This window comes from Podarcis liolepis (assembly GCF_965112155.1).
Source record: "Podarcis liolepis genome assembly, chromosome: 3".
Classification (NCBI taxonomy): Eukaryota; Metazoa; Chordata; class Lepidosauria; order Squamata; family Lacertidae; genus Podarcis; species Podarcis liolepis.
Window position 1 is genome coordinate 108,550,540 of NC_139557.1, and position 27,071 is coordinate 108,577,610.

General features: G+C 43.3%; 2 protein-coding genes and 2 long non-coding RNA genes across 5 annotated transcripts in view; 3 read left to right on the plus strand and 1 right to left on the minus strand.

The window, feature by feature from the left end:
* Nucleotides 1-1,888: 1,888 nt before the first annotated feature.
* Nucleotides 1,889-22,268, minus strand: LOC310702886. 2 transcript variants are annotated; one of them, XR_014523749.1, is made up of 5 exons: nucleotides 22,179-22,268; nucleotides 20,667-20,790; nucleotides 9,910-10,072; nucleotides 3,054-3,217; nucleotides 1,889-1,974 (listed from the first exon to the last, which is right to left on the minus strand). It is a non-coding gene; the product is annotated as an uncharacterized lncRNA (long non-coding RNA). The 2 variants fall into 2 exon arrangements; XR_014523748.1 differs by lacking the exon at nucleotides 9,910-10,072.
* Nucleotides 1,959-12,991, plus strand: VSX1 (visual system homeobox 1). Its single transcript, XM_083494715.1, has 5 exons — nucleotides 1,959-2,681; nucleotides 5,811-5,889; nucleotides 8,777-8,900; nucleotides 10,318-10,498; nucleotides 11,853-12,991. The coding sequence occupies exons 1-5, from the start codon at nucleotides 2,231-2,233 to the stop codon at nucleotides 12,122-12,124; spliced, it is 1,107 nt and encodes a 368-aa protein (XP_083350841.1). The 5' UTR covers nucleotides 1,959-2,230; the 3' UTR covers nucleotides 12,125-12,991.
* A 437-nt stretch (nucleotides 22,269-22,705) lies between the features above and the next one.
* The window catches only part of ACSS1 (acyl-CoA synthetase short chain family member 1), a 31,168-nt gene continuing 26,802 nt past the window's right edge, over nucleotides 22,706-27,071 (plus strand). Inside the window, exon 1 of the mRNA XM_083494393.1 lies at nucleotides 22,706-23,152. Coding sequence (XP_083350519.1) covers nucleotides 22,801-23,152 — 352 coding nt within the window. The 5' untranslated portion in view covers nucleotides 22,706-22,800. The remainder of the gene's footprint in view (nucleotides 23,153-27,071) is intronic.
* On the plus strand, nucleotides 23,159-25,333 carry LOC310702943. The gene is made up of 2 exons (XR_014523821.1): nucleotides 23,159-24,417; nucleotides 25,005-25,333. It is a non-coding gene; the product is annotated as an uncharacterized lncRNA (long non-coding RNA).

A 27,071-nucleotide genomic window follows, 5' to 3' on the forward strand; every position in this document is an offset into this window, starting at 1 on the left:
ACAGGCAATTAAAGGTATCCAAGGGTTCATTGCCAAGAAATCTGATGGTTCTTGATTTTCCAGGTCCGAATGGCTGCAGATGATTATTGGGATGCCTTCACTGTCTAATTAATGGTTATGCTAAATATGCTACAGTGTAGACCCCCACTTATGGGACGCGGGTGGCACTGTGGTCTAAACCACTGAGCCTTGGGCTTGCTGATCAGAAGGTTGGCGGTTCGAATCCCCACAACGGGGTGAGCTCCCATTGCTCGGTCCCAGCTCCTGCCAACCTAACAGTTCGAAAGCATGCCAGTGCAAGTAGATAAATAGGTACCACCACTCTGGCGGGAAGGTCAACGGCATTTCCGTGCGCTGCTCTGGTTCACCAGAAGTGGTTTAGTCATGCTGGCCACATGACCCGGAAGCTGTACGCCGGCTCCCTCGGCCAATAAAGCTAGATGAGCACCACAACCCCAGAGTCGTCCGTGACTGGACCTAATGGTCAGGGGTCCCTTTACCTTTAGACCCCCACTTACTGTTATGCTGCATTAGTATCTCTGAACAGACACCCTGCTATCTTGCTAGTGGTTGTCTTTAGCATTCTTTATTACTATCTGTCGCCATATCACTATGACAGAATGAAGAGGTGGTTAAGGGGTGACAATATCCAGTGGTCCTGAGGGGAAGACCGTAGCTCTGTGGCAAAACATCTACTTTGCATGTAGAAGGTCCCAGGTCCAATCCCTGGGATCTGTAGGTGGGGTTGGGAGAGAACCCCATTTGAAACGCAGGAGAGCTGCTGCCAATCAGTGTAGGCAGTACTGAGCTAAATGGCCACCTGTCTGACTTGATATAGCTTCCTATGGGCTATGCCTTGAGAATCCACAAAAGGGCAACCAAAATGATCCAGGGGGTGGAGCTACTCTTCTAGGGGGAAAGGTTGCAGCTTTTGGGACTTCTAGGTTTAGAGAAAAGGAGAGTAAGGTGACAGGATAGAAGTTTGGATAACACTGGAATTCGTAGACACCCAATGAAGCTGAATGGTGGAGGATTTTGGACAGATAAAATACTTTTTAATGCAGTTAAACTACGGAACTCTCTTCCACAAGAGGCAGTGACAGCCACCAACTTGGATGGCTTCAAAAGAGGGTTAGACAATTTCATGGCAGGATGTTTCTGAATGCCAGTTGCTGGAAACTGCAGGAAAGGAGGGTGCCGTTGCGCTGAGGTCCTGCTTGCAGGGTCTCACAGGGATGTGGGTGGTCACTGTATGAGAACAGGATCCTGGATTAAGATGGGCCACTGGCCAGATCCTGCAGGCTCTTCTTGTGTGCCAGTGATGGGGGGTGGACGGCGTGGAGGGCAGGGAGACGGGGGACAAACGCCAAAGCCGATGGGGCTTCTGCACCTCGTAGTGAAATCTGTTGTTGTTGTTTAGTCGTTTAGTCGTGTCTGACTCTTCGTGACCCCATGGACCAGAGCACACCAGGCACTCCTGTCTTCCACTGCCTCCCACAGTTTGGTCAAACTCATGCTGGTAGCTTCGAGAACACTGTCCAACCATCTCGTCCTCTGTCGTCCCCTTCTCCTTGTGCCCTCCATCTTTCCCAGCATCAGGGTCTTTTCCAGGGAGTCTTCTCTTCTCATGAGGTGGCCAAAGTATTGGAGCCTCAGCTTCAGGATCTGTCCTTCCAGTGAGCACTCAGGGCTGATTTCCTTCAGAATGGATAGGTTTGATCTTCTTGCAGTCCACGGGACTCTCAAGAGTCTCCTCCAGCACCATAATTCCAAAGCATCAATTCTTTGGCGACCAGCCTTCTTTATGGTCCAGCTCTCACTTCCATACATCACTACTGGGAAAACCACGGCTTTAACTATACGGACCTTTGTTGGCAAGGCGATGTCTCTGCTTTTTAAGATGCTGTCTAGGTTTGTCATCGCTTTTCTCCCAAGAAGCAGGCGTCTTTTCTTGTTACCCTGAGCAAATAATACCTAAGTCAGAAAGCGGAGAGGGAAAAGAGGGAGGGAGAGCAGGGGAAAGAGTGATCGGACCGCGAGGAAATTGGTGGCAATTAATTCTCAGGGAGTGACCCCCCCCCCCGCCCCGCGCACACTTTCCCTGGAGCTGATTGGCGCCGGGCGGCTTGGGGCGCGCAGGATAAAAAGCCTCGGAGAGTCTCTCGGCGCTTGTGTGTAGGCGCCCGGCTGCCGAGGAGAGGCGAGCAGAAGCGGCAGCAGCAGCAGCAGCATGACGGGCCGCGAAGAGATCGCGGAGGGCAAAGCCAAGGGGAAAGCGCTGGCGCCCAGCGGAGGAGGCGGCGGCCCCGAGAAGGCGCGCTTGGGGAGCCCGTCGGGCGGCAGCCTGCGCTCCAAGGGCTTCGCCATCACCGACCTGCTGGGCTTGGAGGCGGAGCTGCAGCCGCCCGCCACCTCCTCCGTGACCGGCTCGGGCTGCGAAGGCGGCGGAGGGGCAGCGGGACTGGCAGGAGGCGGCGGTGGCGGCGGCGGAGGTCCCTTGCCCATGGGCTTGGGCTTCTTGTGCGGCTTCGCCACGCAGCAGCCGGCCGGGGCGCATTGCCTCCTGCCGGCGCACCTGCCCTTTCTGCAAGCGCGCCCGGAGCACCATCACCACTCGCACCACCACCCGAGCCACCACCCGCACCAATACGGAGCCGAAAAGCACAAGGAGAACATCTCCGGTAAGCGAGATCCCGCTTGGAGCAGGTCCTCTCCGGAGGGAGGGGAACCCAGCAGAGCGACTGCCGCGGGGCTAGAGGCCGGGAGGGGTGGAGGAGTGCAGGCCGGGTTAGATCGAGCAGTGAGCGGCCGGAGGAAGCGCACCAAGCAGGGCAGGAGCCCGACCTTTGCGCAGCCTGGCTGCTTCGGAACAGCGCTGCTTTCCGCAGGGCGCACAGACAGCACAGAGCCGCTGAGAGGCTGGCTGGCAGGCAGGCGCCGATCAGTTCCTTTTGGACACCTCCGAAGTTCCAAGAGCACTTTGAAAGAGTTGTTGTTCCACCTTACGGACCGAGAGATCTTTTGGTAGGGTCAGGGGGCTGGAGTCTACTTACCAGATGCGTGAAATATCCTCAGTTGGTAGGTGCGTGCACTGCACGCCACAGATAGAAAAACGAACAAACCAACCCTTTAGGTCTTCATACTGCATGGGTCTTGCATTAATGGGCTATCACCAATCTTTATTTTCCAGCGCAACATGCAAATTTGGTTCCCAAATCTAAAGTTGATAACAATCTTCAGTTTAATATATAGTGGTACCTCGGGTTACAGACGCTTCAGGTTACAGACTACGCTAACCCAGAAATAGTACCTCGGGTTAAGAACTTTGCTTCGGGATGAGAACAGAAATCGTGTAGCGGTGGCAGCAGGAGGCCCCATTAGCTAAAGTGGTGCTTCAGGTTAAGAACAGTTTCAGGTTAAGAACCGACCTCCGGAACTTAACCCGAGGTACCACTGTAGTTGCTAACAGATACCCTGTGCCTTTTAAAAGCAGTATACAGTAATATGAACCACCACAACATGAGGTTTCCTCTACTCTCACTATATCTCTGTACAGGCAAAAGTGCCACCTGTTGAATCCTGGAGATCATGTAGCTGTTAAACAGGACCTGTCTGTGTCCATGAAAAAGGTGTTTGCAACCTGTCCTTCCAATAACCCACATTACAGCTTCACAACATTATAACACCCTACGGTGTGTTGAGAAACAGTGACTTGGAAACATAGAAAGAATCAGACCACTAGTCAATCTAGTTCAATTTTGTCAACACTGACTGGCAGCAGCTCTCCAGAATTTAAGATACGAGTCGCTGCTAGCCCTTCCTGGAGATACTGAGGATTGAACCTGAAACCTTCTATGCACAAAGTACATGTTTTACCACTGAGCTACGGCCCTTCCCAAAGTGAGCCCATACCTAGCCAGTGAGCTTCATGACTGAGCAGGAATCTGATCATGGAGTTTATCATATCTGTCACCAATACTCTAGCCCCTGTTCTAGCCAAAGGCAGAGCTACATGGATATGCTAATGCTTTACATGAAATCCTGGTGACCTGATGTGCAGGGGGAAAGATTTGGAAGGAGATGATTTTGAGCACCAGGCAGCTATTTCAGAACCATTAACTGTTGGCAGACATTAAATAATTTCTGCAAATAAAAGTGCTGATGAGAGAACTCCAAAAAGATCTGAAACAATCCTTATATGGATTGGCCATTTGGATGACAAGCTTCTGCATGTGGGAACACACATGTACAAATATTTTCACATGTGCAAATGTTCACACAGATTCACCAAGGACCATTTCTGTGACATTCTGTTTATAAGGGATCACTTTTGGATGTGCAGATGTAAATAGGTGTGGAAAATATTAGGCAAACAGCTTGTTGGGATAGGCGAGTCCATGGGAAGAGTCTAACAGCCTTGCTTCTTACAGCACTATTATTGGGCGAGGAGCATGGGTCAAATATTGTGGCACGGTGTTTTCTAGTGTGTGATTTTGGTAATTATCTCTGTGGGTGAACACTAGGGCTTAGAAGTTATATGCACATTTTCGCTCGTGCATGTTTTCACTCAAATCCTTTTCATACAACACACACCAAGCCATGCTTGAGTTTCTCTTCAGTGGTTATAGTTCATTTAGCTGCAGTGTTGAACATCAGCATGGCCAATGGCAATCAAAGGTAGGCCTTTCTCACTTGACTGGAACCCTCCACCACGGTGGGGTTCTAACCAGGTAGGAAACACCATGGCCCTGGGCTTCCTCAGGTTTCCCATGGGATTCAATCACTGCTGTGCAAGCGTGTGATGGCAGCCTCTGTCTTTCCAGGGAAGAGATTAAAGGAATGCCTGCTTGAGTTAGTAATCTCAGAGGCAGCACGGCTGCCAGCTGAGAGGTCAGCATAAAACTGAAGGAGGGAAAGGGCACTAAAATACTATTGAGCTGAAAATTTCAGCGGCTGTTTGAAGGTGTTGCTTCCTACAGAATTTCACTCAGCTGGAGTTCTCTTGGCTTTTTTTAAGGGTTCTGCAAAACAGTATACAGTATACATTGGAATAAAAAACTGTCCTGTGAACTATGGGAGAACAGAGGCGTTTCAAAGTAATTTGCTTAAACAAGCAATCTCATATAATATTTGAGTCTGGATATTTTATGCATTAATAAAAGATTGAAATGGAAAAATAAAGGCTGTTTGGTAACTTTTATTGTGATTCAGAGAAGGCTCCATCTAGGACCAACTAGGCTTACTTTGGAGCCCCCTATTCTGTTGGTCCCTTGGTAGAAGAATTGGACTGCTTCTGATTCTATTCCTGCCTTAGCCTTCTGCCCACCTGCTCTAATTGCTCTGCTAGTGCTGAAAAGCTGGTGTTTGTGGCAGCTTCCCATTTATTTTGCCAGGCAGTGGAGATGGTTGGAGTTGACCTATATTCCTAATGACGGAGGAGAGCAGTTTCAATCAGCTCTGGCCACTTGCCAACCCTGTTTGTAGTCCTGGTTGGCAGCTACCTGCCTCCCTCCTTGGCGCCTGGCGCAACAGGGACTATTGGACACAGGCTGGTCAAAAGGTGGCATATGTGGTAGATAACAGCCAATATATGCTCGTCAGTGGCTCTTTCTTGACACTAATGTCAAGATTTACACTAATGTTGATTTTCTTCACAGTAATTTTTATTGCTCTTTTACAATTTGGAAACTGCTTTGGAAAAAAAAATCAGTTTTAAACAGTGCATATAAATAAGTTGAAGAGAACAATGGTTATACGGGGGGGAAACTTTTGATCCATATTTATGTTTTTCTCCCCAACCAAAATATTAGATGAAGACAGTTTGTCGGGGGACAAGAACAACCTCAAGGCATCCGATTCTCAGATCAAGAGAAAGAAACGGCGGCACAGGTATGACAGATAAATAATACTGGATATAACTGGTGTCTTCCCAGACACAGCTTGTAGCATTAGATCCCAGAGTTAAACTTTGTAAGTATGCTACATTCTCTCTCTTTAAAATCTCACTTAAGCTGCAATCTTATATTCACCCACCTGGGAGTGAGGATCATTGAACTCAATAGGACTTACCTCTGAGTAGACACATATAATAGGATTTCACTGTTAGCATTTCTGTATTGTATTGGACAGTACTGTATAACTTTTTAAAATGAATTATCTGGTCTGTTGATGTTGAAGAAAGAAATTGCCACTTGATCAGACATGTGAATTTTTGCTAGAGAATTCTGGGGCTTGGGACAAGACAGAAGTCACACCATTTAACCTGGAAGTCCTAATGGTTAGTTGTGGTTACTCAGTGGCAAAGGAAAGACACTTTGCACATGGGCAGAAACTTTATGTTTTTTTCATATGCTCAGTGCTAAGCCTCAGCCGTGAAAACAATATATTGGGAGAAACCTGGCTCAAAGTAAGTCCTGAAGGCACAACAGAGACATGGCTCAGTAGTAAAACCCATGTTTTCCACACAGAAGGTCCCAGGTTCAATTCCCAGCATCTCTAGTTGAAAAAAGGATCAGCAAGTGATGGGAAAAGCCTGAGACCTTGAAGAGCTAATGCCAGCCAGTGTAGGCAGTACAGTGGCACCTCGGGTTACATACACTTCAGGTTACATACACTTCAGGTTAAAGACTCCGCTAACCCAGAAATATTACCTCGGGTTAAGAACTTTGCTTCAGGATGAGAACAGAAATCGTGCTCTGGTGGCACGGCGGCAGCGGGAGGCCCCATTAGCTAAAGTTGTGCTTCAGGTTAAGAACAGTTTCAGGCTTAAGTACGGACCTCTGGAATGAATTAAGTACTTAACCCGAGGTACCACTGTACTTGGCTGGATGGACAAGTAGTCTGACTTAGTATAAAAGTGGCTTCCTGTGTTCCCAGATTAACTGGGCCATCCTAACCATGTCTACTCAGAAGCAAGGCCTATTTAATTCAAGGGGGCTTACTCCCTGGTAAGTGGGGTTGTAATCCTGTGCATATCTAAGATTGCACTGTCTTGAAAGCACAACAGTAAACTTCTAGGCAGCATGAAATCTGATTGAGCTAGGAGATTCTAAGTTAATTTAAATCACATGTTGGTAATGAAAGGATTTCTCTTCCGTTTTAGACTTGAAGACCTGGTAATATTTCTGGATTTTACAGGGGGGGGGGGAGAGAAATTCCTAGGCAGACAAATGGACACCCTTCTATGCCAGTTCTTATTTTGTACAGCATTCTGGAAGTTAGAGTTTGCGATCTGCCTGCTTGTCTGAGCAGCAGAGCTTGGGGTGGACTCTAGCTCCCTCTTGTTCATCCCCATTACCTTGCACAAGAGCAAGGTAATTTAGATATCAAGGTCTCGGACCAGGTTGGAACAACTCCAATCAGCCCGTCAGTAAACCCAATGGTCAAGGATGATGGGAGCTGGAGTCCATCAACAGCTGGTGGCTACTTGTTTCCCAACCCTGCCTAAGGCATCAAAGATTAAAAGTCACAAATAACTGTGCAGCTTTTATATAATAATAATAATAATTTATTATTTGTACCCCGCCCATCTGGCTGGGTTTCCCCAGACACTCTGGGTGGCTTCCATAGAAACCAAAAATACAGTAAAATATCACAGATTAAAAACTTCCCTGAACAGGGCTGCCTTAAGATGTCTTCTAAATGTCAGGTAGTTATTTATCGCTTTGACATCTGATGGGAGGGCGTTCCACAGGGCGGGCACCACTACCGAGAAGGCCCTCTGCCTGGTTCCCTGTAGCTTTGCTTCTCGCAATGAGGGAACCGCCAGAAGGCCCTCGGCGCTGGACCTCAGTGTCCGGGCAGAACGATGGGGGTGGAGACGCTCCTTCAGGTATACTGGGCCGAAGCCGTTTAGGGCTTTAAAGGTCAACACCAGCACTTTGAATTGTGCTCGGAAACGTACTGGGAGCCAATGTAGGTCTTTCAAGACCAGTGTTATGTGGTCTCGGCGGCCGCCCCCAGTCACCAGTCTAGCTGCCGCATTCTGGATTAGTTGTAGTTTCCGAGTCACCTTCAAAGGTAGCCCCACGTAGAGCGCATTGCAGTAGTCCAAGCAGGAGATAACTAGAGCATGCACCACTCTGGCGAGACAGTCTGGCAGGTAGGGTCTCAGCCTGCGTACCAGGTGGAGTTGGTAGACAGCTGCCCTGGATACAGAATTGACCTGCGCCTCCATGGACAGCTGTGAGTCCAAAATGACTCCCAGGCTGCGCACCTGGTCCTTCAGGGGCACAGTTACCCCATTCAGGACCAGGGAGTCCTCCACAACAGCCCGCCCCCTGTCCCCCCAAAACAGTACTTCTGTCTTGTCAGGATTCAACTTCAATCCATTAGCCACCATCCATCCTCCAACCGCCTCCAGGCACTCACACAGGAGTGAAAACACTGTGGGCACTTTTCCCATAGAAAGCAATGCCAAAAAATACAGCTCATATGTTAATTTCTCATCCCTCCAGATGTTCCTAGACTATATAATTCTTATCATCCCTGACCATTAGCCATGCTGACTGAGGCTTATGGGAGGTAGAGTTCAATAATGCAGGATGAATGCAGTCCATCAGCCATGTACTCCATCACACACACACTCTCACACACATGCAAACACACACTTGCAGTTCCAGGCAAATAGCAAATACAGGAGTTTAACAAGTTCACTTGGTATTTCTCACTCTGGACTATATAATTCCAACCTATACATCTGCTACTAGAGCAGAAAGTTGTTTCTGAAGGATGTGACATGGCCATCTATGAATTACTGAGTTTATTGTCCCTGTAGGACTGTGTTTACTGCCCATCAGCTGGAGGAATTGGAAAAGGCTTTCAATGAAGCCCACTACCCGGATGTGTATGCCAGAGAAATGTTAGCCATGAAAACAGAGCTCCCTGAGGATAGGATACAGGTATGTTGTTTGTTATTGTTAAGCCACCATAAAGTGTGGAAATGGAAAGTTCATGTAGGGAAGTTTTTAATGTTTGAAGTTTTATTCTGTTTAATATTCTGTTGGGAGCCTCCCAGAGTGGCTGGGGAAACCCAGCCAGATGGGTGGGCTATAAATAATGATGATGATGATGATGATTATTATTATTTACAGTCCTCAGTAAAGGCTGCCTGTATTGTCAACACATTCATTGCCTCCTCTGGCAATCTTTACAGAGATTTTGCCATCAATTTTGATTTTAATTAATTTTTATAATGTTTTTAGAATGTTGCACTATTTTAGTGTTGTTAGCCGCCCTGAGCCCGGCTTTGGCTGGGGAGGGCGGGATATAAATAAAATTTATTATTATTATTATTATTATTATTATTATTATTATTATTAAAGCACTGATCAAACACAAGTCATGGGAGCTTACTAGACCCTCAGGGCAGGTAGGGATGGATATGTTCCTGGACTACAATTCCTATCATGCCTGACTATTGACCATGTTGTCTGAGGCTGAAGGAAATTAAAGACCACAGCATCTTTTATTTTCAGTAAAAAAAAATGTTGAGTATCTGCCTGATGGGGAATTTGGCACTCCAGCCCATCTGACTTTGAAATTTTTGGATTAAGGAGTGGGTGGGTAAATAGCTCTAAGGAATTATTTTTTCCTAGCAAATTGTGCAACAGTGCAGGAGGCTAAGCTGTATAGTCTTCCAGCTATTTGATTCTAATTCAGCTCTATAAAAATGTATATAGATGGATAGGAGTGGCCCATTGAAATAAGTAAAAAATAACTGATGTTAGTTGCAATATCTAGCCTGCACTTTCTAATATTATGACTCTTCTGCCACTGTAAATTTGCACCAACAGGGTGCTGGTACTATACAAAATGTAGAAGTGACATGATCCCAGACCAGGTAGTATTTCACGAGTAAGGCAGTAGTATTAAGAAAGAAAAATAATAGCAAAAGGAGTGACGTTTAACCTTATCAGTTAATTTATGTAGTATCATCTTCACCTGGAACAAAGAGTTTTTTTTCAGCTGGAACTCAGTTCTGGCACCTCTCAGGTGGGCACCATTGCCATTATAAGAGAACAAGCAGGTGTTCATGGTGGGTTCCGGCATTTCTGTTTCTAGAAAAATAGCACTGAACACAATGAAAGGAAAAAGAATTTCTATTGCTTATTTAGTGCAGGAATAAGATTGAGAAACTGTTAATTTGGTTGTTTGTGTCTTCTATCTTATTTATGCAAACAGAGAACTCAAAAATTACTTAGAACATATGATCTGACATGTTTTATTTGATGTTCTTTCCTCCCCCCTCCCCCTCAGTCCTCTACACAAATATCGATACTTTTGCTAAATATATACTTCTTGATGTACATCCAAAAGGTTTGGTTTCAAAACCGAAGAGCCAAGTGGCGAAAGCGTGAGAAGTGCTGGGGCCGCAGCAGCGTGATGGCAGAATATGGTCTCTATGGTGCTATGGTGAGACACTCCATCCCACTACCTGAATCAATCATCAACTCTGCCAAAAGTGGGCTTGTGGGCTCCTGTGCCCCCTGGCTGCTTGGTAAGCAAACATATAGTGCTCTGCATTTGCTGGTTGGGCTGAAACTCAGTTAAATAAGTGGGAAGGGCTTTCAAAATGAAAGACACTACTGGGGTAGAGAGCAGACTTAGGCTTCACAACCGTCATCCCAATAGTGTTGCTGAGTGCATTTCTGTGCACTGCTGCAATACTGGTGAAATCTACCTTCCAGCCTTCACTGACAAGGATCCCACTGTGTTGGGGTGGGTGGGTGCGCACTCATGTCTTGTTCATGCTTGCACACATACAACTTCTTATAATATACAAATTTAATCTCTATTTACACCCTATACACCTGCTCTCTACCCCAGCAATGCTTGTCATTTTGAAAGCCCTTCTCACTTCATTAACTGAGAAATAAGGAAGTGATTGTTAGCTGACTTGTCATCACTTTTATAAAACACTAGAGTGAAATTTAGATTTAATTACATAAAGCGACATTTTGTTCTTGTGTTAAGAACAGATTAACCTTTGGTTAAGAATTTTATCAGAGCCGATAGAGCAGCTTTCTTCCTAGTCCTTCAAACTTCCTCCTTGTACGACAGGGACATTGCATGGAGAAAACAGCTGCCTTGCTTGTGAAATCCCCTATGGAGATCCCGCCATGCTTGAATATCAGAAGCAGAGCTACTGACCTGCCTTCCATGAACCCAGTTGTATGATATCTTAGTATGCATGGCTAATGATGGAACCATGTGGATGGGGAGGGCAGATCTGCTCATGTGTTTTACATGAGCAAGCTATGGCATGTGTGGTACTGCAATGGATGCAGCCGTTGATGACTATTATTTATTTTTATTTCACAATATTTATATACTCTTTGATTGCAATGAAACCTCAAAGTGGTGTACAACAAGAATAAAACGATAAAATTATCAGTTAAAAAAAGTTAACGATTTAAAACATTCAAAAAATAATTAAAATGATAAACTAAAAACTGTATTAAAACACATGTCAATATTTAACATGTCTGGACAGGCTTGCCTAAGCAAAAATGTTTTTAACCTGACACCCAAAAAAGTAGAGTGATGTACTCCTGATGTCAGTAGACAAGGAGTTCCGAAATTTGGGTGCTTCTGCACTAAAATGTAAATTTCTTACAAATGCAGAATGAGTATTGTGTGGCACCTGTATTAGTACTAGTTCTGCAGATTGAAGCAAATGAGTGGGCATCTATGAGATAAGGTTATCTTGCAGGTCTACTGATTTCAGTGGGCTGCTATGAGTTGACCCCAATGAGTTTCAGTCAAGCTAGAGTACTAGCTTTCTCAGTCACTGTTAGGTTTAATCAGTATTCTCTCTCAGTACTCTCTCTGGTCTTTGCTTTTCTTTAAAGGAATGCATAAAAAATCAATGGATGTTACAACTAAGCCCGAAAGCGAGGAAAAGGGGAACAGTGACTGGAAATCTCAACGCCCTGAAGAGGAATTAAAAATTAAGCAGGTAGAGCAGGAAAGAAGCTCCACTGACAAATTTACCTCAATGGACAATTCTGATGACATTGCAATGGATCTCTCCAGCACAGCAAAGCATGAGAAAAAGCACGACACTTTGAGACAGTGTCTCAGTGGAGGCCCCCAGCCCAAAATGAAGGACAGTGAGCACTAAGAATCAGAAAGAGGAGAGATGTGATACAATAGAAAATAAATAAATGAATGAATGAAGAAACCTCTTCAATGCTATGGGAAAATATATTTATTAATGTTTAATTAATATTTATTAGTATTTTTCAGCTAACTAATGCAACATTTTACATAAAAGCGGGACCTTTTTTAGATGGTGCCCATCCAAAATATAAAATTTATTTTTTCAACATTAAAGTTGTTTATACGTAAACAATATAAATTGGGGTTACTGACTTTTTTCCTTTAAAATGTCTCACTAAGTCACCTTTGATTAGCAGCTCCAGAAAAACGACCAGGGCATCCTCATTCTATAACATGGGAGAGATTAACCTGTGGCCCTCTGGATGCTGGACTACAACTCCCATCATCCCTGATGATTGGCCAAGCTGGCTGAGGCCAATGGGAGTTGCGGACCAAAAGCAACTGGTTAGCCACACCTGCTATAGTAGAAAAAGAAACAGAAGGCACTTCATCTAAACTAATCCAAGGTGTGGTAATGACAAAAATACTTTGGGTGTTGTTTTCAGAAGTGATCAACCTTAGGGAAAATTTGTTCCTTAGATTACATGCTACTATAGGACAGGAATGGTTACTTTCTATATTTCTGGTGACATTACAAAGATTAGGGAGGGGAGGAGATACAACAAACCAGCCTTGACAAGCAATGCCTAGCGATTTAAGGGCTTAACATGTATCGAAGACATGATGTTGGAATGTGTATGGAGAACCATGGTTTATTTTCCTTACAAGTGAAACTGTCAGCAAAAAGTGTGCACATCTTGAGTCCTACAGGGGGTAGACTATCTGTTGACCTTTCATTCTTTAGTAAACAAGGTATACTTATACCAAACTCTGAAGGCCACCAGAATCTGTTCTGACAGCATCCCCTTTAATTTCACCAGAATTCACTCCACCACCACATGCTGAATTGAATCCTTTTGCCCAGCTAGAATTCTGTGGAACACATGCGCTGTTTTCTTTTGTGTCAGAGAATGCTGTGTACAGCTCTAGAAAATGAGAATCTCAGTCTATAACAAACACTGTGCTGAACAAATTCTCTTTGCACTCAAAGACCATTTCCTGACCCTGAAGAAAACAGTTAGATCTTCCCTGCACAAAGCTGTGTATCAACCCTCTTTGTTTAGAAGATGCTACATCAGGGTACCTGTGTTTACAATATGCAGTAGGTCCAACTGATGCAGGGAAACAGTACCTGGGAACTGATGCAGGGAAATGGTACCTGGGAACACTGTGGACTATCTCCTTGTTCTTGACTCAATGATTTCACCTTGAGCTGCAGCAAATTCTACTTGATAAGGAATCTGTCCCTTTTACCATGATTTGAGCATAATAAATGGAATTACACTGTGCATTTGTACAAATTTGTATTTGGGAAAACATATGCAATAACTCTACATTTTTGAATGTTATTTGACATACTATGCATAGAATTCACACTTGTATTAAAATATCAAGCCATAGAACCCAGAAATAAAAAATCCTATTTTGTAAAATGCCATAGGAAAAATATTTTGTAATTATGTCTGTAAAAGTGTTAATGTTTGATATTTTTTCCTTGTCTTTTTATATTTGTCTGAAAGCACTTTAGATACCTCCATTTTCTGAATGTTCCCCTACTTGTTTTGTTTGCCTCTTATTTATTATTATGCATTCACAAATAAAGTTCTGTGTTTGTTTGTGGCTTTTGAAGATATATGTATATATATTAGCTGCTTGATTTTGAGAATACATCTTCTAAGCAAGTCCTATTTTTGTTACAAAAACCTTTGTTGATGAAAGAGTGAGACTTGGGTGGCCTAGATTTTTCAGCAAATGGCCCCCCTGCTGCAAAGTCTACATTGCTGATTTGACATCAGCCTACTGTACTCAAAGCTATGTATGAACATAGAGCAAATGTGTGAGCTTGTGGGATAGTCTGTTTCAAAATCTGCAGTCACTCTCTCTGTGCAATGTGCAGAATAAATCTTCACAGGGCACTAAGACTGCTATCAGACAATACAATGCTTCATTACTTCCTATAAGCTATCTGTCATAGAATCATAGAATTGTAGAGCTGGAAGGGTGCCAAGGGTCATCTAGTCCAACCCTTTGCAATGCAGGAATCTCAGCTAAAGCATCCACAACAGATTGCCATCCAACCTCTACTTAAAAGCCTCCGAGGGAGTCTGTTCCACTGTCAAACAGCTCTTACTAACAAAGTTTTTCCTGATGTTTACTTGGAATCTATTTTCCTGTAACTTGGTTCAAGTCCGACCCTCCAGAGCAGGAGAAAACTTGTTCCCTCTTCCATGTGACAGCTCCTGAGATACCTGAAGATGGCTGTATCTCCTCTCAGTCTATTTTCCAGGCTAAACAAACCCAGCTCCTTCAACTGTTCATCATAAGACTTGGCCTCCAGACCCTTGATCATCTTGGTTGACCTTCTCTGCACATGTTCCAGCTTGTTAACATCCTTCTTAAACTGTGGTGTCCAGAATTCCAGGTGTGGTTTGACCAAGGCAGAACAGAGTGGTGCTATGACTTGCCTGGGTCTGGACACTACCATTGATGCAGCCTAGAACAGCATTAGCTGTTTTTGTTCCTGCATCACGCTGTTGACTCAGGTTAAGCTTGTGGTCCACCAAGACCTCTAGATACTTTTCGCATGTACTGCTAATAAGCCAAATGTTCCCCATCCTAGATTGGTGCATCTGGTTCTTTCTGCCTAGGTGCAGAACCTTACATTTGTCCTTATTGAAATTCATTTTGTTAGCTTGTGCCCAGTTCTCCAATCTGTTACAGTCATTTTGAATTCCAATTCTGTCTTCTGCGGCATTAGGTACCTCTTCCTGTTTGGTGTCATCTGCAAATTTGATGAGCATCCCCTTAATTCCTTCATCCAAGTCATTTATAAAGACGTTGAACAACAAAGACCCAGTACAAAACCCTGCGGCACCCCACTTGTCACTTTTTCCCAGGATGATGAGGAACCATACATACTGGGTACTATAGAACATCCAAAATATCTGAACAGAGATAGGGTATATATATACCCCTCAATATAGGAGCATTTAGAGCATTTAGAATGATCCAGTTTTGCCTACATTAAGATTATTAGATAATTTTTCCTACTTTTTCCTCTAAAGAAACCAAGCAGATATTGAGAAAGGGAGAAATAATTTTGTTTTCACAGCGATTTAAATAAATAAAATTAATGCACATGACGGATCTTTAGGTGACATGCCATAGCCCCAGACACTGTCTGAATCTGTTCTTTAGAAACAGCTTCTTAGACAACATGAAGAGCTGAATATGCTGCATTGAACAGGCAGTGTGGGGTTCCACTGTCACCTAGAGGTACCAAGCAAAATGTGATGACACACTGGGCACATTGGGCTTAGCATTGCCTTGCCCTCCGATGTTTACCTGATAGCGATATCCTGCTGGTAATAACAATTCCCCCACCCAGCAGCACTGGTTCTAGCTTCTCATATAAAGGCATTGATACATATCCCCATCTCAGTGTCAGATCAGGGTTTTGATTTCCTGCTTTTGGGCACCTGAGAGTCCTGGGTTTCAGTGCTTGACAACAAGGGAGACAAAGATGCCACAGCAGGGCTGAAAGCAGTTTTCACTATGTCTGAGGACAGTAAAGAGAAGTAGTTACAGGAGCCTCAGTTACCAGGTAACCCGTGAGCTGAGGACTTCCCAGAGACACAGTGGACCACAGGTACTACAGACTAGAAAGGTGCTTTTCACAAGCTTCAATCATTGACCAAGAAGTTATCCATAAGGGTGGTGGTGGTATAAAGAGACAGGGCTCAGTTTCATACATTGATTTTCTTAACTAGATAATTTTTTGGATGTAGCTTTTTAGTCTTCCTAAAAAACATTTGTTAGTAAATACATAATTTTTAAAGATGTAAATTAGAGGTGGCTTTGGGGACAGTGGCTGTGGGTTGTAATCCAGAAAGTAAAATAGTATTTTAAAAATGACTACACTTCATGCCATTTTATAAACTCGTAGGACATTTTCATCTTCCATGTAAGACAGAATTGGCCCCAAATCACATTCTAACAGACATATTGAAATGTTTCCAATTTTTTCTGCCAGACAAATTTTATCTGAAAATGATGTAAAGGTTTTATTAAAATCTAGGTAATTCCAGTCTGGAAAGATTCCTAATAGAGATCAACATGTGAACAAACATGTAATGATATTCCCACCTGGAGCTGGACTGGCAGGTTGTCTACACAGCAAGAAAATGTAGAGAGAACTGTAACAAAAACATGAGCTATGAAAATTTTAGGAAAATATTGTTCAGAACATCATAGTAATGCAAACACTATGATCAACAGATGCTCCGGATTGTTATCCTAATGCATGTTTTGAAACACTCTCAAAATAACTAGGTTTGGCTGGAATAAACAGGAAAGGATGAAAAGAGATTGGCGAGTAAGTAATTATTTGTGAGTGACTCAAACACTGAGTTCCTAAAAGTGAATTTGCAGTGAACATGATAAATAATGATGGGTAAAGGCTTATTTAATCAGAAATTAGGCTTTACAAGAGCCGAGGTTTGGCACATTTAAAGCCTAATCCTGATTCGGCAGCATTTGCAAACAAATTTATCTGGGCCGTGCAGTGCTGGCACTAGCATTTTGTTGCATTTATGACCACACCCCTTACATGACACAGATGGCACATCTCTTTGCTTGTCACACTGGAAAACAGAAGCCAGATATCATTGGAAATAATAAAAGCAGAGAAAACATACATATTAAAAGCAGGAATTTCTAAGCTTCAGTTTTTCAACCCTCTCCCTTTTAGGCACCGTAAAATCATCTCTGCTATGACCCACCCCATTATTCAGGTTATGCTGTTATACCTAGAACCTGTATTTCTATTGCTTTGACATCTCTCTGAACAAGCCCTTCACACACACACCTTTCTACTCTACAGATGTCCCAACACAATCCTAACTATGTATGTCTGAATAGAGAGGAAGTATTTGGTGGATTCTTCTAATACAAAACACATTGATGAATAACACAAAAAGGGCTCGTGATATGTAGCCTTGGTTTTTGCTATCTAAACCAAAACGATTAACCAATTCTTGACAGGGAAAACCTCAAATAAGGTTATGTAAGTATTAGAGGGTGGCACTGCATCTCAGTTAAAGGGGGACAAATTTTGATTGTGTTGCAATAGAAATATAATAAAATAAAATGGTATTTACAAGCCAACCTCTTTCATATAAACATTACCCTAATGATTATCACTACTATCAATTATTGTGATGATGCTGAACCATTAGTTGGCTGGTTGAAGTGATCTGAACGGGGCTAGTAAGCAGTAAGAATAAACAGCACAAATGCTTTTCTAGAAACAACCATCTCTCTCCATCTGGAATGTTTAAAATAGAAACATGCATAATGCTGTAAGTAATTCCACATTCTTTTTAATTTATCTGGGTTACAACAACATTTTCTTTCATATTTACATCTTTTCACTTTGCCATATGGACAGTTAGACCCTAGGATTTAAGAGTATTTGCTGAATTAATGATGAGAGGTGTGGGGGTAGGGAGGACATAAAAAATGAAATGTGAAAAAAATGAGATTATTTAGATTTTAATTTGTGGAGGGGGTTACGAGATTGACTGGATTATATGTTTGTTTGGCTTTCATAAGAAGACTTTCCCCCATTCTTTTTAATAATGAATGACTCATGTTCACATAAAAGAGAAGGCTGTGTGCATTTGTTGCAGAAACATCTGTATTCTGCCATTACTGAATGACTTAGGAATATTAATTTTTAACTGGCATTTTATCTAGGTTTATCCCATCTTGCTGCTTGATAAGAGTTTCAGATTGAAAGATTAAGCAAATGTGTTGTTTAAAGAGATTGCCCCCCAGAGGGTAATACAGGTTATTGCACATGAGAGAGAACATGAAGTGTTCATTACTATCCAGTGAGTCATATAGAAGAAACAAGCTGTGTTCCCTGCCTGCCCCCAAGATCACAGATGAACTGTGGAATTATGATCCACGTCACTTTTTCCGTAGTTCTGGTTTGCATTGCTGATAGCAAGTTTGCCTTGAACCTCCTGCTCTGTCCATTTTCTTTTTCCCCCTATGCATGTAGTTATACTGGAGGCCTTAGTGTGTATATATTCAATTAGTAATGCCTATTTCACTTCTCCATGAGCACAGCAATCCAAACTATGGTTAACCACATTTTGTGTGGCTGCTGACAATCTGGCAGTGCAAACAATGCTGCATCCAAATCTTGCTCAGTAGTGACTGGGAGGGGCCACAACTGGCAGAAAGTGCTGAAGCCAAGCAGAGGTCAGAAATACTAGCAGAATGCAGCAGCTAGGTTACTTGTGGGGGCAAAGTACCATCTGCATATAAAACCTTTATTGCGGTATTTACACTGGCTGTCTATCTCCTATTGAACCATGTTCAAGTGACTTGACAGATCACTTTATCTACTGTATGTTTTGGAAAATACTTTGTCCGTTCATCCACCTGTTTTTATAGGTTCTTGAGAACCTATGTCATTGCCAAACTGTTCACAGTGGTTCCCAAGGTGGGAGTAGCAATTTCCATTGACATTTGGATGCCAATGCCATCTTGAATCAAGATGGCAGATGGTAACGTGACTTTGTCCATTTTTTGGCATAGGTTTGGCCACCTCTTGAGATATCATCGCCTAACTCAGAATGAGGGTTTCTGAAGTGTGGGCAACCATCTTTGTTGATTTTTTAACACCATGTGCCATTTTGAATCAACATGGCAGACAAAAACATGACTTTGGTTTGACTTCACCTGATTTTAGGCATGACAGGTCCAAACTCACAAACTGCACAGTCACTCAGAGAAGGACAATTGTGCTATCACTTTCATACATCTGTGAAACCTACTGAGGTCCATCCTGCTGAGGCCCTGGCACAATGGATGTGCCAGGGCACAAAGGATGTGTCAGGCCACATGACACACCACAACCAGACATGCCAATCTTTGCTTATGATCGAACAGGCATTCTGGACACTTAAGATATAGCTATGCTGGGATACGTGTCCATGGCCTTCTCCCTTGCAACATTTATGATATGATTTGCAAATAATACTTTGGTAAAGCTAACAAGAAAGAAAAGGGCTAAGATCCCACTGATTGGCTAGTAAAGGAGTAGTGTTTCTACTAAAACATTCCTGCTAAACATGTGATTGATTGTTCATTAAAAGGGATCTGCATGCACAGGCCTGGTTGCTCTTGTGTGCTGTATTGGATTCTTTGCATCATTATCATCATCATTTAATTTATATCTCAAACAGCTGTTTATTTTGTATATACTTCTTTACTTCTCTCCTTGTTAATTTTACTTATCCTTCAATATACCTCAGAATTTGTATACACTTATCAACGTCTCTGCTTTGTGCATCAATAAACCATATATTTCACAAGATATAAAAAAATTGTCCAGCAGCACCTTAGAGACCAACTAAATTTGTTCTTCGTATAAGCTTTCATGTGCATGCACACTTCTTCAGATACATATATTTCACATTCTTGTTACACTGCAGTAGCAAAGTTCAGGAACAGTCCCGCATCAAAACTTGTGATTCATGCAATAAACAGAAGAGGGCACTCTTCAATTATTTTTCACTTGCAGATCATCAACAAAACTGTTGATGAATGAAAGTCCAGTACACCAATGAATTATTGGCCATTTTCATTAAACCCTCTGAATCACTAAGCAGCAATTATAGCTATTCCTTAATTATTAAGATATCTTGAATATACACTCTTCTTCTGTTTATTTAGTACAAGCATGTAGATTACAGTGGTACTTTGGTTTAAGAACAGTCCAGTTTAAGAACAATTTGGTTTACAAACTCCTCAAAACCGGAAATAGTGTCTTGGTTTGAGAAGCTGGGATAGAGCAATAGAAGCTGACCACCGCGGAGTGGATTCGAACTAAATCAGCAATCCCCTTTGGTGTCAACTCTGCCACTCACAGCAGAGCCTGTTCTTATAGCAAGGCAGGCTACAGCCACACCTCAACTGTATTCACTCAGCCAACAATCAACTGCAATCAGCATAAACACTCACTTACCTGCAGGCAAATATATCAGTGGACAAACAGATGCAACCAACAAAACACGCACAGTAGACCAGGCAGGGGTGGTGCCAAACAGCCTTCCCTGATTAGTCTTCTGTTGGTCTGCTCCCTTCAAGCAAACACATGAATTAGATATATCTGTTTCTGTGGAAAACACAATCCTCTTAAACAGAGAACTGTAAAGGTAGCATTCCCCAGTTCACAAAAGGAAACCAATTATCACCGTTAGTAGAAATAATTACAGTACTCTTTCAGCAGCCAGCATACATTTTCCTGCAAACAGATTTTTTTGAATGAATAATGAAGGCTCAACAGATGGGAAATCGTTTCCAAATGAAGCATAAGTATCTCAGTGATTAGCATGGGAATAGCAATTCAGTGAGAGCTGAGTTCTTACCAGAACTGTAGAGGGAAAGTAGCATTTAATCCTCCTCCTCCTTCATACCACCCCAAATATATTGGCAATATTACATTTTCAAACTCAGTCTTAAACACTGTTGATACAGAACTGAAATCGTGATCTGGAAAAATGAAGAAACAGAAAAGGTATTGAATATACAGTCATACCTCGTGTTATGTTTGCTTCATGTTACGTTCTTTCAGGTTATGTCCCACAACAACCTGGAAGTACCGGAAAGGGTTACTTCTGGGTTTTGCCGCTTGCGCATGTGCAGAAGCGCCAAATTGCACCTGCGCAAATACGGCGCTTCAGGTTGTGCTCTTTTCATGTTGCGAACGGGCCTCCGGAACAGATCCTGTTCGCAACCAGAGGTACCACTACAGTGGTACCTCGGATTAAGTACTTAATTCGTTCCAGAGGTCCGTTCTTAACCTGAAACTGTTCTTAACCTGGAGCACCACTTTAGCTAATGGGGCCTCCTGCTGCCGCCAGAGCACGATTTCTGTTCTCATCCTGAAGCAAAGTTCTTAACCCAAGGTACTAATTCTGGGTTATCGGAGTCTGTAACCTGAAGCATCTGTAACCTGAAGCGTATGTAACCTGAGGTACCACTGTATATTCCCCTAGAGCAGAAGCAGGGAACCTATGGCCTTCCAGATGTTGTTGATCTCCAGCTCCCATCACTTCTAGTCAGCATAGGCAATGGTTAGGGATTATGGGAGTTGTAGTAAAATAATGTTGGGTAGGCTACATGTTCCCTTTCCCATCCCTGCTCTTGGCTTTTTCTGTGGTTTGCCAGAAGCGGCTTAGTCATGCTGGCCACATGACCCGGAAGCTTTACGCTGGCTCCCTCGGCCAATAAAGTGAAATGAGTGCCGCAACCCCAGACTCGGTCACGACTGGACCTAATGGTCGGGGTCCCTTTACCTTTTTAATCAGGAATTCCTTAATGAACAGTGGATTGGACCAAGTCAGATTTTAAATAAAAACTAATTTAACAGGCGAAAAATGCAAGTAGATGTAATTTAAATCTGAACAGACATGGAATCCTATCTGCTTAATAAAAATAATCATACATCACTAACGTAATAATTATTTCTAATATAATCTGGATGAGAAATGGGTACAAAGCTTGGTGGCAGTATATGCATTACTAGAGAGGCATGACAATATATTTTGTCCACCTATCACTTGGTTTTTCTGTGACACATCTCTTGGGTGCTTTGGCTGAGATGAAGACACCTCAACAACTATACACGCTGGCACACTTTCTCCACAAGAGTTTGAGATGAGGCAAATAGTTCAAAAGGTCCATAGTTAGCGTATGTTGGGGGGTCGGAGGGCAAGCATTATACTTCACACATGAGGAATCGATAAAACACTTTCCATATTTTCTCTTTTGCCCCCTGGTTACTCATGCCTAGCTTTGTGTCAATTTCTCTTTGGAAAAAAAAGCACATTGCCAAACCTTAAGGTACCGCACCAGTCGAAATTTATTTACACACCCACCTTTCCAACGTTTGCAATTAGCGTTCCCGAATAGAAATTCAGGTCTCACTCCTAAGAGAGATCACCCGCCAGAGTCGTTTTGCTTTTGGGCTGTGGCAGAAGCTGCAGCTCAAAACGTGCGCTTTACAGAGAATATGCTTTTCCTCCACAACAAACCTGTGATGCAGGTGAGGCTGAGCGAGAGAGAGAAACCGGCCCAAATGGGGTCGCCCTGAGCTTCGGCCGCGGCTGAGTGCCGATTTTTGAACTTTTTTCGAATCCCGCCTCACGGTTTAACGGCTTAACCGCTCCCCGCTACGGCAGTTTCCGAAACTCAGGAACTTTTCATTTGTTCCACAGACTTCTTTTTTTAAGTTTCCCATCTGCTAAAGAGGCCGAGCGCGAGCGCTCAGTTCCTCTTTCGCCTCATGAGACGCAGGGGAAAAGGGCGGGAAAGGCGTGGTGAGGCGAAGGAGGAGGAGAAGGAGGAAGCGCGCAGGGCCAACTTGGCTGGGCCAACTCAGAGCCTCAGGCGACCGATTTCGAAAGCCGCTTCCCCTCCTTCGCCCCCTCGGAGGCGGCGCCGAGCCGGTTTCAGCGCCCCCCGCCGCTACACACCTGCCAAACCTTCGCCGGCGGCCTTATGGCAGCCACACCGTCCGCGGCTGCTGCCCTGAGCCGCTTGCGGAGCGCCCTGAGCAGGCGGCGAGGGAGGCTGCCCTGGTGGAGCCGGAGCTGGCCGGGCGCCCCCTGGGGACGGCCTTCGTGCGGCCGCCTCCTCAGCGGCGGCCGTTGCCTCTCTCAGGCGAGCGACCCCTTCCTGAGCGGGAGCTATGGCGAGGTGTCCCGGAGGGCGGCCGAGGCGCCCGGGGCTTTCTGGGGGGCGCTGGCTCGGGAGGCACTGCTGTGGGACGCCGCGCACCACACCGACTGCGAGTGGGATTTCGCGCAGGGCCGCGTCCGTTGGTTCTTGGGCGGCCGCTTAAATGTGGCGGGTAAGGAGCGCCTTCCCTGGGCAGGAGGGGCGAGGAGTTGCCCCTGGCGCGCACACATCTTATATATATATCTACCGTATATATCTCTCCTCGGCCCCTCTTCTCATTCCTCGAGTCCTTCAGCTTTCGAAAGCTTATCTAATTCAGTGCCTGGAAGTCACTACCCCAAGTGATATGGAAAGCCAGGCGCCTTCAAAGTGATGAGGTGGCTGTTAATGCGGCGAGGAGAAAGAAAATAAGGGGTCGAATGCACTCTGCATATGCTCAGAGGCACCTGCATTGTGTCAGGTCGGGCCTTTTAGATCGGCCCTGCTGCGAAAAACAAGTTTTAGGGCCTGAGCTATGGCTTTCTGGAGCTGAGCTCGAGGAGCCCGCATGAGTTGTAAGACTACACAAGTTTTCCAGTGCAGAATGCCCTGGAAATCTTGTGCATCTGCAGTTCATAGGGTGCCTAGGCTAGGAAAGAGTTTTGGAATAAGACCTCGAAGAGTCAACATAAAAAAGGGAAAAAATTAGCTGTGCCTCTTAGGATCATGCATCTTCATATTAAAAACACATTTTCTCCCCACCATCTGCCGTGTTTTTGTGAAAGCCAATGTGGCCCTGTGAATAGAGTACAGGAAATAGAGTTCAAAGTAGACAAACAAGCTTTTTCAGCAATTGTCAGCTCACATAATGGAAGCAACCTTTGTTTTGTGTGGTGCAGGTGGCCTTCCTTAAGGATATGCTGGCAGGGAAAGCAATAGGCAAATAAGTGAATTGCTCATTATTTTTATTTCATTGGCTTTGAGGTCATGGGCGGCTCATCATTCTCATATGATTTTTTGCTGCTGCGGTTCTTGTGAGGGAGGGAAGCAGCATTTTCATCTTACAAATTAATAGCATTTAAATACTTTGCTGCGGGGAGGGGGGAAGCATTTTACCTCCAGTGGACATTTCCATTGGTGCTTGGAAATACCACATGGAATGCGATTGCAGGGCCTACCTTATTTATACTGTATAGTCATATATCAACATAAAAGGCAGATTATAAGAACAGAAGACTAGCCTGCTGGATCAGGCCAATTGCCCATCTAGTCCAGCATCCTGTTCTCTCAGTGGCCAGCCAGATGCCTGTGGGAAACCAAGGAGCAGAACATGAGCACAAGAGCATTCTCCCCTCCTGTGTTTTCTAGCAACTGGTAGTGGGAAACATTACTGCCTCCAAAGTAATATGAACAAAAAACAGGTCTCTGTCCCAAAGAACTTACGAAGAACTTTTGCAGGTATATATATTTTTTACCAAAGAACTTAAAAGTCATAATTACTTAAAGCTCTCTGAGAGCTCTTTTGGGTGGCAATTTTGCACACTCCTGGTTGCTTGCTGTGTACCATATTGAGAGTGTGGGAAGCAGAATAAAATGAGTACCCTTGCCGGGTGTGTGTGATTATGATGCACATAGGTTGGATATATACTAAAAGCATGTCTTTAAACATTTGAGACTGCCATATAGGTTTACCTAATATAGGAGATATGCTTATATTAATTGATTTATGATTATTTCAGGTGGCAGCTTTTTCCATTGATTAACCCTGAGAATGAACATAGTCCCTGGATGTTGGCTGCAAAGTGCATGCCATTTCACATTGGCCTACAAACATTTCATGCATTAGACTTTGCAGTTATATTAAAACAGTTAAGCACAAATAAATAACAGTATTATCTTGTTGGATCCATAATTCTGACCCCATCAAGGGTTACTGTGCTCCACTAAAAAGAAAACTAGACCCCAAAGCCCTTTAATTTGCTGTCCTGTTTTTCCACAGAGTTGTTAAAAATACAAACCACCACTTGCTTCCTTCATTGTTTTAGACTCTTCACATCTGCTCCACAACCTTTTAACCACCTGACTGACCTCAGATCTTCTGGAAACTATCATCTGTTTTAAAATGAGATTGGCCATTTTTTCTAGTTTGGGCTGATTCATTTGTAACTGTTGCATTAACAAGCTAGGTATAAGATGGGCTTAGTCTGACTAGTAGAAAATAAAGTGTTGTCCTATCAAAAAGCTATGCAATGTCTTAAGAATGTAAATGAAACAGCTTCCAGAAGTTTTCCTTGCAAACGAACCTATTATTAGATTTTTGAAAATCCCGCTGTTAAAAATAAGACATGTATAAATAAAGGCTTTGTAAGAAATATACTGTACAGTATGTACTTTTACATGATTCTATAGAAAGAGTGAATGTATCAATACTGAAACATGGAAAGTTCAAGGAGCTATAGTTGGTGATGGTGCTAACCACTTAATTCAACACAAATTCTCTCAAATAGTTGCTATGGGCACTACATTTTTCTGGTACATGGAATGCTTGTTGCTAGGAAGCCTCATCTGTGGAAGTTGAACTTGGCTTTGTGGTAAAAGCACTATTTGTTCCCACCCCTCCTGCTTTTAAAACTTGGATAGTTAATGAAACTGCTAGCAGATGAGGATGTGATTTCTCTTTATTATTGGTTTTCTGCAGGGTCTGTAATACTAAAATGCTTTGTGACAATTTTTAAAAAATAAAATAAAAATCTAACTTGACCACAGTCGACAATTGAAAAAATGACCCACAACCTCTCCTAATATTATGTACTTAGCATGAGACTGAATTTATTTATTTTTGCTCCTGCATCCCTTTTCCTTTTTGCCATGTCATAATGGTTTATGATATTTCAGCAATTACAGAAGTATAAATAACAAAAATGAAGATTAACCAATAGAAAAACAGTTCCATGAGCTTTAAAATTGATTCTGTTACTTTAATGGGATGGACAAGCCATGCACCCTCAGTCCCTGCCTTATTTTTTATTTGGAACAGACTATTACTCCCACATGTCCTGCTTTGAAAGAAGCTGAATATAGCGAAGGTTTCGCCTGTCTATTTGTCTTGATTTTCTTTTTTCTCCTTTGGCAAAGATTATTCAAAGTAGAATTATAAGTTTAATGCTAAACATAATGAATGTGTGACTGTAGACTTCGAGCATATTCAATTACATATTGAAAAATTAAGGAAAAATAGTGAAAGAGGAAGCTATTTGAGGTTCTTACTGTACAATGTTGGGAACCAACAATGAGAGAGGGCTATTGAATTTGTGCCTTGCTTGTGAATTTCCTAGAGGCAACTGATTCTGCTGTCAAAGTCATAAAGTATGTGTTAGTGCAGCTTTGGTAGATGAGAACTGAACATTGTGGCTTTAGCATTCCAAAAATGCTTTTTTAATAGCTGCTTTTCTCCTGTAAAGTTGTTTATAATACCAGGATTTTATTTTTTTCTGTATTAAGTAATACTAAATAATAGGTGAAAGTGCCTCAGTATGTGCTATGCAGAATGCTGATCCCTCACTGCCAAATGATTTTGTGTGCAATCAATAAGGTTCTAATTGTAATCACTGTTTTAACTAGCAATAACAAGGTAATAAGATTTTAAATCTACAGTGGTTCATTATAAGTAAGTGGCTCTGAATCTTTCTTATAGGAACTGGTGTCCCCATGGCTGTTTGCTGCTAGCTGTGATTGCAGAAACAGTGGCTATCGCCACCCCCACTAAAGTTGAGTGCTAACCTTAGCAAATGAGGCACATGAAATGATACACATTCAGCAAAGGCTCAGGCTACAGTAATCCTGGAACAGTACTACTTTATAGGGGAAGGGTTGTAGCTCAGTAGTAGAGCATCTTCTTTGCATGCAGAAGGTCCCAGGTTCAAGCATCTGCTGGGAATGTTCCCTGCCTGAAATCCTGGAAAGCCATTGCCAGTCAGAGTCAGTTCCACCTGTGGGGTGGTTGTGGGAAGTGGCATGATTAATGTTCTCATGGGTATAGCCAGGAGTTTTTTTGGGGGGGGGAGGGAGGACTGACATGATTGGTCAGTTAAGGATATTACTTGATGGGGGGG

Coding starts and splice junctions, on each gene's coding strand:
- VSX1 (XM_083494715.1), top strand. CDS start 2,231: ATGACGGGCCGCGAAGAGATCGCGGAGGGCAAAGCCAAGGGGAAAGCG. Junction 8,901..10,317: donor TCCCTGAGGATAGGATACAG/GTATGTTGTTTG, acceptor TACATCCAAAAG/GTTTGGTTTCAAAACCGAAG. Junction 10,499..11,852: donor CTGTGCCCCCTGGCTGCTTG/GTAAGCAAACAT, acceptor TTTTCTTTAAAG/GAATGCATAAAAAATCAATG.